Source organism: Toxotes jaculatrix, chromosome 9, assembly GCF_017976425.1.
Source record: "Toxotes jaculatrix isolate fToxJac2 chromosome 9, fToxJac2.pri, whole genome shotgun sequence".
Classification (NCBI taxonomy): Eukaryota; Metazoa; Chordata; class Actinopteri; family Toxotidae; genus Toxotes; species Toxotes jaculatrix.
Genome location: NC_054402.1, coordinates 27,732,566 through 27,745,758, shown reverse-complemented (window position 1 = coordinate 27,745,758; position 13,193 = coordinate 27,732,566). Strand labels below are relative to the sequence as shown.

The following is a 13,193-nucleotide window of genomic DNA, read 5'->3' as shown; positions in this document are numbered from 1 at the left end:
AACTTTTCCACTTCAGCCAAGCTTAAACATTAGTTTGCTATATCTTCTTCCAATATCCAACATTTCACATTCTCACCTGAAAATGTGCAGAAAAACATGCAGATGGAAATGTACTCACTGACTCCTTCAAAAGAAAACTACAATATGAGGCACTGATACAGAGGTGACGAGTAGAAAAGGATGGGACAAAACACAGCCACTCGAATACTGAAGGCACCTATTCTCACATACTCTTATTCTGTTAGGTATCATCAATTTCTCATGCTCGATGCGTTCCAGGGCTTCATTTACCATGACCTGTTGTAATCTAATATTTAACATACTCACATTTCTCCAACCTTTCTTGTCAACTTCTGCATACATTAGTTGATTTTCTACTTTCCCAGAATGACTTTTGCCACTTACTATTAATGAAACACATCCTCTGGCAGCATTACACTATTGTTTATTGATAGAAGAATTGGTATCTCCTCCTCTTCTATTTTAGATGTCTCCCTGTTTAATTCTGCTGCAAAATGGCAGCTACAAAGAAGCCCTTGCTCTTTTAAGAGAGGCTGACATCTAAAATTTAGATTCATTTTTCATGTTTGGGGAATCTAACATGGCATTAGGCAGCACCAGATGCAGTATGAGGAAGAAAAAATAATCTAGGAAAAGGTGTGGTATATGATGCCATTAAGAAATATAAACAGGAAAAGAAAATAACATCCATAACGTGAATGTTTACCTAAAGAAAATATGAAAATATGAATCTTAAAGAGAGGATTCAGGTTTAGAGGAGTTAGAGAGAGAGAGTGATCACTAGCAGAGCAGTGAAGGCACAGCGAGAGGTTTCCAACAGAGCTTTGGCAGCAAAGAAGCTCTGACTTCAGAGGCTTGCCACCACTGACTAAGAGCAGGCCAACAATAATCGCAGACTGACTTTAACATTAGGATGAGGCACCATGGAGCACTCTTTAATTTTAATGATATAGCACCACTTAAAATGCCCACAACCCAAAGCTGCATTAGGATGAGCCATACAAAATTTAATTTTAAGTGTCGACCTTGAATGCTGAAATCAAGTTAACCAAAGAGTTTTTTTTTTCCCTAGAACAGTGAGTTTAAAATTCTGCAAAAAAAAAGAATATAAGAAGGAAGCGTGTATTGTACATATCCCTATCACCTTTGTGGGTTTGGTAGAATAATGTAGTGTTAAAAAATAAAGCTGAGGAAATGTTTACTGGTGGCAGTGCAAGGCAAAAACTTGCTTGCTTGTTGAGTCTTGGAGCTGCACAGCAGCACACAGATGAATCAAAAACAGATACTGTGATGAAAAATTTGTGGGTTTTTTTTTTTGAGTGTATGGTTAGAAAACACTTATTCTCTTTCTTGCAAAGAGTGAGATAAGAAAATGAAAACCACTCTCATATCTGTATGGTATATATGGAGCCTCCAATGACAGGCTGCCAATCACTGAGAAACAGTCCTGCATTAACTCCCTGTAAAACTACAGCTTCTCATTTTTATACTTTGGCTTCTACTAAGTGTACAACAACTTTACCAATGTTAAAATATGCACACAGATAAATTAATCAAAGACTCATGTGAAGTTAGAATACGCAGTATGTGCTTCAAAGTTGGTAGATCCATATTTAGGCAGGGTTAAGGTACAGAGGATACTCACTGATATGAGGTGCGGGCAGAATGCGAGCAGCCCGAACAGGCCCATGGCGCACAGAGAACAGCTCCTGGGCTTCTCCTGCCAACTGAAAGAAAGGATCTGAATTAAAGATCATGAAGCAGTTAAAACATATATACACACAACTGGTCCAGCAGAGACAAGACAAACATGAGGGTTACGACGCTGTCTACCTGTGGCTGTATTTACAGATGTCTCATTTTAAAGGGGCCCTGTGGAGTTTTATTGTAAGCAAACAAAGGTGTCTATAGTCACTGTTAGAAAACTCATTGTGTGTATCTTTGACGTCAGACAAATGTGCTGAAAACATTGTTTTCCATATGAAACACCTGCAAAGCCCAGGTTTTGAATATCTGAATCCTGTACTTTTTTATATTTACCAGCTAGCAGTCCTCCTCCCTGCGTTTATTGGTGCATTACCACATATCCAAGTCTTTGCCAGGGCAGTGGAGTAGTGTGAAGCCATTAGTAGTAAAGTATATTGTGTGCACATAAATGCTTATGTGCATTCACTGGACAAACGAAGCAGGGACCTGTTCATAAATAAATTTGCTCGAGGTCTAAAAAAAATCCACAGGTTACCTTTAACAGCATCATTTTCAATGACACAACAACAAAGCACAAGGACAAATAATTATTTGTTTACACTGTGAGAAAAATAATCTGTTCCAACTGTGAGGAACTGACTGAGAGAGAGACGAGGGTAGGCGAAGAGGGAGGACAGGGAACAAGGGCGGTCTGGTGGTTGAAGTTCCAGCCAAACCACAAAGTAAAACCTACTGAGGACAGAATAGAAGGCCCAGCGGCATCGCAGTGGAAACCAGCTTCCTACACTTACTGTGATAGAGCCAACAAGGAAGGGTTGGGGATAGGGGTTATAATGCCAAGTGGGCAGGAGCCCATGATGTCTCTGTCCCAGTCTGACTGTAAGCATGAGAAACACTCCTGACCCGTGTTTCCAACAGATCTAAAAATCTCCCAGGACTACCTTTGAATTTTGATTGTATGATCATAAAAGGATAAAGATGAGGTTTCTAATGAGATCCTCGGTATAAGTGTCTCTGAGCGTCTCGGTGTGTTTTCACTACTAAAACTTCTGTTCATCAACCAGCTCCACTGATCAAACAAGTGCTTTCCAGCACATTTGCACAGGCTTGAAATTACATTTAGGGATAAACACTAAAGGTTGCCCCATTAGAGAGGATTTTAAAGTTTGCTGCATTTCTGGTCTTTATTATAGCAGAATTACAGCCACAGAATAAAGCACTTTAATAGATGTGTGTGTGTGTGTGTGTGTGCCTGGTTCAGTTTAGGCTTCATGTGTTCATATGTGGTGCCAGTATATTAGGTCAATGGCCTGTGTGGCTCTTGGCAGTGTCTGGCGTGTGTAATGGCACGTTGTTCTAAGTGCAGAGTGCCCCACTTCTGTTATTCTTTTATGCGTTAAATTACACTGAAACCTGCATTATCACTTTACCAGTGATTTAATCTGTTTGTTTTAAGTCTTTAAACCCATCGGAGGGGATGATCGCCCTTTTGTGCAATTAGTAGCCTTTTCAAAGTGGCGGATTTTGGGGCCTGTGTTTTTATTCAAAGGGCTTGAGGCCCAGCGGTGGTAGATTAACACGGAAGACACGAGCAGGTTACACGAGCACTGATAGCAGGAATAAAAGGAGGCTGGCAGCAGGGTAGGATTCCTATACAGGCAAATGGACCTGCGAGGGGGAATAATGGAATTTGCTGGATTAAAATGAGACAGGGGGAGGGCTGGAGGTTAATGCGCCGGGTTATTGTGCATTACCCCGCTGCTCATCCTCGTCTTACATGGCTCTGTGTGACATCTACTGCCATCCACAACATTCCCACCATTACATTAGTGGACCGGCGTGTGCAATATGCCAAATTGCTTTTTCAAAGTTGTTTTCCCCGCATACAGTTATTCATTATATTCATTTCATTTGTGGCTCGGATGCTTTTGTGGAATCACAGTGTCTGCTCTTCTGTTTTAATCTCTCAAATGTAATGCCATAAGCTGTGAACCGATATCTGGGCCATATTCACAAGTGAGTCCGCTTTGCTAACACAGGGCTGGACATATTGGAGGTTTGGTGGGAGCAGGTGCTTTAGGGATCATACAGTAACAGGTGCCTGCTCGTGGGCTTTCATAACACGCAGCGTGAAAACTCTACGAGTACACAAGCTTGGACTGATGCTGCACTATGATACTGAACTGCAAAGCAAATAGGTATTAACTGCTGTTTTGGTTTTTTTTTTAGGTTTTCAGTCATTCATTTACAGATAGTACACAGGCTGATGATATAGATATAGATGTAGATGATACTCTGAAGGAGAACAGGGTGTGTAGAGTGCATCATGTCTACAGTGTTACACTACTTATTAAATATTTAAAAGGCTGTACAACATTAAAAACAAATCAAAATGTTAAGAGTTTCAACTGCAGCATTTAAAAAAGGATTTTAAAAAAAAGTACTGAATAGTAGAGTGGGTGTCAGCACTACAGGGCTTTAATAGCTATAATTTACTACATATTAGCAGTAAATAATATTCCTACACTCCAAATCATCGCACTGGCAGCTGAAAATATTCTAAGGTGTCATTAAGGCACCCTTATAAATTTTAAAAAGATAAATAATGTATTTGCAGCAGCTTTGTATAACTGAACATAGTGCTACTGTCAACAGAGCTTAAAATGTATCTGATAATGCATTTTATAATGCATGAAAATTTTCCAGCCATGGAAAATTTGAACAGCTTCACTGTCTGTATAGAAAATGTCTTCTTTTTTTTTTTATTTTATGCCACATATTAAAATCTCTCAGGCCTGAATGAGGATTACAGACTGAGTACATTTTGGTAACACAGCTCCAGGTCCCCCAGCACATGCATTAACACTGACACTTGCCGCAGACACCTGTCTTCCCAATAGGTCATTTCATCTCAACACGTATGCAGACAGACAATTAGTCCACCACAGTCTGCCTCTTATCAGGCTGTGGTGGATGACACCTCTCCAGTGTGAGGCGACAGTGATCTCCATCACCTAAACACCTCTGTCAGCATCCGTATAACCAGAGAGAAGTCCCCATCTCACGAGTGTGCGAGAGCGTTGTGTGTACACGTGTATGTTCATCCTCTGCTGGGCCATTACAGAGGGTGTTGGCTTAGCAACTGTCACAAACACTTCACAGCCACTCAAGAGCCAGAAAGCGAGGCACCTTCTGTGCTTACTTAAAACCCTGCGAAAAAACACAGGCCAGAAACATCCCATAAACTTTCAAAACTGAAAGACAACAATGAGGAAGGAAGGACAGCATGTGATAACAGGCCGGGGTGAGCTGTGTGAATCGGACGTTCAGCTGAAACTGAAAGGAAAAGCAGCCTCACTAAGATTCTATTTTACTGGGTGTGTGTACTGTGTCTGAAACAGCTGTAATCCTCTGCTTCACCATAATAACTGCAACAAAAAAATCTTCTAGCAGCAAAGCAGTTGCCACATCACAGTGGCCAATGTGTGTGTTCACGGGTAAAGTAAGAGTGTGTCCTTTTACTCGCGGCTCTTGGATGTTTATAAAGAGACTGATTAAGGACTTTGGTGTGTTTAGATCTCACAGGATGTATGTGAAGTTTGCATGTTTCAGTGACAGCCTCTACATGAAAGGTGATACTTGGTGAGCGAAGCCTTCGCGGGTTTGTGGGTCATTTGTTAAGTCGCAGAGCAGACGAAATCTTCTAATGATTTTCCAGGACTGACTTTAAAGAAGTGCATTTTCTAAATGAGAAATCTTGCCCATGCTGCTTGGTAAGGGTTTTGAGGTTTAACATCAGCCCAGTCATGAGAACAGTTCTGAATTTAAAAAAAAAAAAAAAAAAAAAAAACGCATTTCAACATGCATTTTGTAAAAAAATAAAAAATAAAAAAATAACCCAAAAAGAACACTTACATTATGTGATAATTATAGTTGGAATGCCTTTTTGACCTTTGTTTTCATTTGTTTATCTAATATATGATTCAGTATCTGTGGTACACATCTGCTCTGTAAATAACAGAGGTCATTTTAACCCAAACCACCCTTATCATTATATCCCAGCTTATCAAGAGGTCTCCATCTTGTGGCCACATTTCACATTACATCAGGAGTGTGCTGAAACTGGAATGATGCCATACAGTGTGTGTTGAATGGTATTATGGACTAAATTAAGTTTGTTTACAGTGTTTACAAAAGATAGATGCAACGTCAAAAAGGCTACCCATGCAATCCAAACCAAAAGCCCTGCAACTAACACTTAATGTCAATAAATTATAATTATATAATATAAATTCTTCATCTTAGCATTAAGTGTGGTAGTTTTCACAGATGTAATTTGTGGTGTTGCATCAGACTTTAATTTTGGTCTATGACCTGTCTCCTTTCTTGTAACTACTTACAGATAGCATTTCCTTTATACTGTAATTATTTATCTTATACTACAATGACTCATGCTAATTTCCCCGATAAGCTCACTGCTGCGTATCGCTATCAGTGTGTCTGATATTGATACACACACATATATATAGGCGTGTTTGTTTGTGTGTGTGCTTGCATATGGATAGGAGCCTGTATAGAGCTTACACAGGTTACTTACAGTGAGTTGTCAGTTTATTCAATCCACCAAGCTAAAATTAATTCAGTCTAATAAAACAGTCCTACAATAAATCCTCCTTCATGAAGGTTCTGATGTTTTTGTTGAAATTGTTTTAGAGACCTGTGGATTCAACTGTAAGATCATTTTGCAGGATGCAGCTTGTGATGCTGTTGAACTGTATTGCATTATACAGAGAGGTGCTTCTGTTATTTAGCCCGCCCTTACTGACATATACAGGGTGCCACTGTTAAATGTCACATACTGTCCAAAATGTGGTCAACACTGTCACCTAGTGGACAACAAAATGTGTTGCATTTCGACAGTGAAAAGACCTGAACCACATAAAGTCAAGACACCCATCACAGTCCATACTGCGTGATGTGATTAAATAACATGAGCATTAGTTTAATTAGAACTCCATATGAACATATGAACTCATTGCTCATTACATACTTTGACCTGAATCAACATCAGTACAAAGCCTAGTTAAAGCCTAACTTATGTTTGATGCAGATTTTTGCAAAGTTCACAGGCCTTTTAGGAGCTGTCTAAAACTCAACTATAACAAAATCTATTGCAATGTCATCACCTCAGGTTTTGGTCCACATGTATTTGTTTCAATTTGTCACTGTGATCAAAACATGTGAGAAAAAAGGAGATTACGAAAGAAGACCACAGCTTTACGGGCCCATTAGGTGTGAGACTTACAGACACGCCCCAGATCTGCATCCCGTCAGTGTAGCCAATCATGAGGCAGAGAGGAGGGTCAGTAGTACCACTGTGCATCTCCATAAACTCTGGGTTGCGGGCAGTATCTGGGAAAAGACCGTGTGACATAATAAAAGTTCATTGAGAGGATGTGTCCAATGATCCGACGCTACGACAAACAACCCACACATGAATTACATCACGTACATAGTAATGATTACACAGATGAACTCCAGAACAGATTTACATTAGTCTTTCTTATTGCATAAGTCTTCTCTGTATTCTCTCAACTAACTGCAATTTGATATTTTATAACTTCAATAAGAAATATCTTCTTCCATTCTACCTTTACTTTCATTGTGCTGCATTATCATTTTAGTTTAGGGACTTTGTGTCACTGCTCCAGATCTTAATTTCATTTCACTTCTAATAAAAAAAAAAAATCCATCACCACAACTGCAAGCAAACAGAATAAAACACTGACAACCACCCAGCTAGAACACAACCATATCTAAAAGCATGATAAATTTATTCAATAGCCAAACACTAGAATCCAGAGAGAGAAATTATTCAGACATGGGCCTAAATAGTGGGGATGGGATGCTCTTTTCTGCTGTAGCCAAACTTTGATTGAACGTTTTGAATTTATATGAATTCCCCTGATATAATTTAGCTTTTAGTTGCAGACAGAAATCAATCTTTGTTTTTAACTGAAGACCCCAACTTAGAAACATCTGACTACAGTCACAGAAGATAACTGTGGCTTATCAGCATAAATCATTAACTTCTGTTCAGTGTTGGAATAAACCAAAAACTCAAGTTGTCTGACAGCGAAGTGAAAGACGTACCATTGATGTCAGCTTTCTCAAACCGAACCCAAATAATTTTCTCTTTTTCATCCGTGGGTGGAGCTCCAGTGTATGCCTGTAGTTTCAACACAAAAGAGAATGAGAAAAAATACACACAACAATGTGCAACATCCGCATGAATTGAACAAAATTTCAAAATCTGCCTGCAACATTTAGTTTACCATTAAAAGGATATTTGAAGCAGAATAAACCATCAAAGTAAAGACAGATGAAACTGGAATTTTCTGGAAACTTTACTCATAAATTTACTCATAAATGCTTCTTAACATCAAATTTCTTCAAGACTGTAACCATCAGAGCAAAGGTCCAGTAGGCCTGCCACTGCATTGCTACTTCAGGACACACTTCTATGAGTTGCATCAGATGGTTGGGACAAACAATCCTATATGGTCGTTCAGGTTGGACGACTCATTGGATTCTTCAATCTCTAACTTCTACACCTCCAGACAACTGCTGTGACCCAATTCCATGCTACACACTGAGTGTATACTCAGTATAATATATACTGATCAACGCAATCCTGTACATTTGTCAGCTGTCAATCAAACAGCCACTCTGGAATGCCACTGCCAATTATAGTCTTTCTGCGGCTGTCTCATCACCTCTGTCTCACCTCATACTGAAGACATACTGAACTAAGAAATATCAGTACAACAGTGGGGAACTGGGATACAACTGTGAGATACGAGTGAATAAATGGCAGAATAAAATACCTGAGGGACCACATCCTGCAGGAAGGTCACCACACTTTCCATGTAAGACTGCTCCCTGTGACAGCAGAAAGTTCAGCACGTCAAATTCATATGATTTACACTGCAGTATTAACAGTCTACATGAAGGACACCTATATTAGTTTAAAAAATAAGACAAAATGTACGTGGGAAAACATTTAAAGGAATAACAGTGAATTCTTTTTCCAATGAAATAATAATAATAATGTGTGTACTCACGTAGCAGCTTGTGCTCGCACCAAAACCCCTCCAGCACAGCGACTTGGTCTGCGTGGAGAGTCAGATGCCATTTTGTCTCTCTTTTTTTTTTTTCTTTATCCTGAAAAGGTAAAAAGAGACATTTTAACATGACGACAGCACACAAACAAAAGGATACGTTTACAGCTTCACATTTAATCAATGTAGCCTTCAAACTAGGGCAGGATCATTATTTTGTGGATCACTTCCTCAGGATAAACAAAAAGTTACTGGTAAACACAGGATAGCAAAGAATGTTGAAACATCATATACTCAATAACACCATTATCAAAAATCAGCACAGAGTTCAATCTGCTCTTTTTAATACAAAGTGGTTTGCTGTTTGCTGCGGGTTTAGATGTCCCCATAGTCAAACAGTCCACAAATGGGAATAATCATACTACAATATATATATAGGAGGCAAATTTGAGCTTTGAATAAACACACTCACCAATGCAGTCACTGAGGTGTTTGTAATACTTTGTCCACCTCATTATATCAATGACCATAGACTAAACAGTAGAAACACCTCGCTGCATAGCACAGTATAATTTAGCAACACAAACTACAGCTTCTAAAATGACCGTGGAGTTGAATCAACAGCTAGCAAATACAGACAACAAAAACTGAACACTGTAACATTCCTGAAGGTTGGTTTTGTTGTAGTGCTGTTGTATTAGACTATATTGCTTTTAGCTGTGTTGACACAGATCTTACTGTAGCTGTTAACCAAGCAGACAAACACAACATCTACTAAACTTCATAACAACTGGTTTCTTGCAGACATGTCACTGGGCTGTTGTGCTGAGGGAGCTATGCCTGAAAGTCAAACTTTCGATTTACTTATCAGTGTTATGTATGTTTCAGGCTTCACCTCACTTCCCAAAAAAGGACTGAAATTATCTTTCTGTAGTGTGTTTCAGGTCACCGTTAGGGTCGAGGTCAGGAGCTCAGACTTCCAGCAGAGGCTGCCTCCTATCAATAAAAAGGACAACTGAGGTGTTCCAGCATCTGACTGGGATGTTTCTCGTGTAAACAGCTATGAGACCAACCCTGGCAGATCCTGAACAAGCTGATGGAATTCTATATCCCTGTCCCCGTGAGCAACCCAAGGATGCTCCAGGAGGAGCTAGGGGATGTGGCTGGGGAAAAAGCCTGCTGCCACTGTGAACACGACCCAGATAAGTGGATAATGGATGGACGCACATTATAAACATCAAACTAATTAGAACTTAAAGTCAACGATATGCAGGCATGTGCTATCAGAATGCTGTGACTAAAATGACTGATTATCATTCCTCTAGTAAAAGGAAAACACGTGGTTTAAAGAAACTGCAAATCCTCATCCAATTACCCCACACATTTACATACCCCTACCTTACTTTCAACAACAACCATAGCTGCTGACTAATGAAAGGAGGTGCTGATGCACTCAGGGACTTGGTAACTCTTTACCACATTCAGTTGTCTTGTGTTTTAGAATTTTAAACAATTCCGTTAACGGTGTATGTGTGTATGGGCGACTATCACACTGACCAAACGTTTATGTAGGATGTCGACAACAGGGGAGACTATGGGCTACATGCAGTTAACAGCGTTTCCATGGACTGATAAGAGATAAGCTTCTCTCGCAAACCACGCTGAGGAGCTTGGGTACCCTAGCCTCGTTTAGATATCCTGAACGTTTATTTCAACAAGCTTGCTCCACTAACAACCAGCAGACCCATAAGGGCAGTGCTTCGGACAACTGTTAAGTCAACACATCACAGCTATTGGCTAATGCTAAAGTTATATTGGTATTGGGGACCCAGCGGCTAACTTAGCTAGCTAGCATTAGCTGATTCAACTCCCCTGTAGTGATAAAACGACACAGTTTAAAGCTCGAAGAAGGATATGCATTTGTCATGTTTCAGCAAGATGTTATTGTCAAGGGGTTGAAATTACGAACCGAGGTGTTGAGCGTTGACAGTCTCCTTGGTTCTCAACTTGTGCTGTGGTTTGAGGGCTCCCTGCAAAAACGCCAAAACACAAACAGACTAGATTTGCGGAACTGTGTTGTGTAATTGAAAGCCAATCAGAGTGCAGAAACGTTTTCGTCAGCCCAATCAGCCAACAGTGAGGGCGGGACTATTGGCTGCGTTACCCATTAGAAACAAGGCATTGTGCAAAATAAAAATATATCCCAGGTTCACACTGACGCGTGTTTTACTGTCAACATTAGAGGAGACTGTGGTTTCTTCCGGTTAAAACCCTGAATTTAAAATATCGAGGAGCGGATAATACGGGATCGGACATCACCATGTGTTCTCGCGAGATTGCTTTAATAGCATTAATTCAGTCTTCTTTAACTGAAATAGTACCGTTTGAAAACAGTAATACTCATCATATTAGTCAAATATATCCATTTATGTAAATAAAAGAACCGGAAACCTTTTTGAAGACCCTGTTCTCACTCTCTCTCACACACACACAAATAGAGAGAGATGTACTCTGTTTCTCTGTATGTTTAGCCTTTTACTTTTTTGATAAATGGGTTTCCTTGTCTCCTTTACAGATGTTATATACATACACAAAAGCCAATTTTAAAAAATGTCTCCATGTTTCATTTTTGTTTGTTTATTTGTTTGTTTGCTGTTCAGATCTTGTATTATGTAAACATTTTAGTTTACATGTACTGAATATACTTAATTATAAAATAGAACCTGATTTATTAACCTTCTCCAGTGGTTATGGTAAGGTTGTGTTCTTTTATTTGTTATTATCCTTGCCTCACTTTTCCTTGGGTCTTACATTCGGTGATGTCTGACTAAGAACATGCCTGTCTTCTAAGTGTAGCACCATAAATGCCCTTGTTAAAGCCATCCATTCCCACTTAGTGGCTACAGATGTCAAACAGCCAACCATGGCGAGGCTGCTGCTGGCTGACATGTCCAGTTCCTTTGATAGGGTGGACTATGGCCAGCTGTTGCAACATATGGCCAACATGGAGCTGTGCCCTAAACTTTTACCCTGGGTATGCAGCTACATGATTGGAAAAAGGCAGGGGGTGATGGCACTTACAGTCCTTGGTCAGAGGTTACATCCGATCAGATATAACCTCTGACCAAGGACTGTAACATCTGGTGTCCTCCCCAAGGAGGCAAAATCTCAGTCCTCTTTCTCCTGCACATGTATAGGACTGTCTCCCTTAACCATCACTCATAGTGGCACTTATAAATGGCAATGGAAGCCGAGCAGCTGGATAAAAAAGGGATGCATCAAACAACATGCCAGACACAGCCTCCCCTGCAAGGACTGTGTTTGGAGATGATAGTATCCTTCTGGTGTAGTGCAATAAAAGCCAGACTGCATTGCTGAAGAAGGTGTCATGACTCCTGACTTCACCTAGTGTTAGCCTTTGCTCGTTCTGCCTTCTGAATCTGTGCTGAGCCGGCAACTCTGAGTTGTGCTACTGAGTTCTCCTTAACCTGAGTCGAGACATAATTTGGTCTCAGAGTTGAAATACACACACTAAACACTTTATTAGGAACACCTGTATGCCTGCTTACTCACGCAATTTTCTAACTAGCCAGTTATGCAGCTCTGCAATGGAATTCCTCAAACTGTTAATCTCCTGGGATATTCTCTCACAACAGTCTCTAGAGTTAACTTTCAAATGGAGCCCAAAACAACAACAACAACAAAAAAACATCCATACTGATTGGAGCTGACAGAAAGACTACACTTACTCAGATAACAACTCTGTACAACTGTGCTGAGAAGAAAAGCTTCTCAGAATGAACAACATGTCCAACCTTGAGGTGGATGGTCTACAACAGCAGAGACCTCATCAGGTTCCAATCCTGTCAGCCAAGAACAGAGACCTGAGGCTGCAGTGGACACAGGCTCACCAAAACTGGACAGATGAAGACTGGAAAAACGTAGCCTGGTCTGATGGATCTGGATTTCTGCTGAGGCTGCAGATGGTATGGTCTGAGTTTGGCATCAACAGCATGAATCCATGGAGCCAACCTGCCTTGTGTCAACAGACCAGACTGGTGATGGTGGTGTGATGGTGTGGGGAATGTTTTCTTGCTTCACTTTGGGCCTCAATCAATCATGGTCTGAATGTCACAGTGTGTCTGAGTATTGTTGCTGACCATGTTCATCCCTTTATGGCCACAGTTCACCATCTTCTAATGGATACTTCCAGCAGGATAATGCTCCGTGTCACAAAGCTAAAGTCGTCTCTAACTGGTTTCATGAACATGACAGTGAGTTCAGTGAACTTCAGAGGCCTCCCCAGTCTCCAGATCTGAATCCAGAACGCCTTTGGGATGTGGT

General features: G+C 40.3%; 1 protein-coding gene across 1 annotated transcript in view; it reads right to left on the bottom strand.

Annotated features, from left to right (window-relative positions):
* The window catches only part of bcas3 (BCAS3 microtubule associated cell migration factor), a 294,717-nt gene extending 283,801 nt beyond the window's left edge, over positions 1–10,916 (bottom strand). Inside the window, exons 1-6 of the mRNA XM_041046203.1 lie at positions 10,819–10,916; positions 8,853–8,952; positions 8,616–8,670; positions 7,882–7,957; positions 7,034–7,140; positions 1,667–1,748 (exon numbers count right to left, since the gene is read on the bottom strand). Of these exons, the coding sequence (XP_040902137.1) occupies positions 1,667–1,748; positions 7,034–7,140; positions 7,882–7,957; positions 8,616–8,670; positions 8,853–8,923 (391 nt within the window). The 5' untranslated portion in view covers positions 8,924–8,952; positions 10,819–10,916. The remainder of the gene's footprint in view (positions 1–1,666; positions 1,749–7,033; positions 7,141–7,881; positions 7,958–8,615; positions 8,671–8,852; positions 8,953–10,818) is intronic.
* Positions 10,917–13,193: the final 2,277 nt, after the last annotated feature.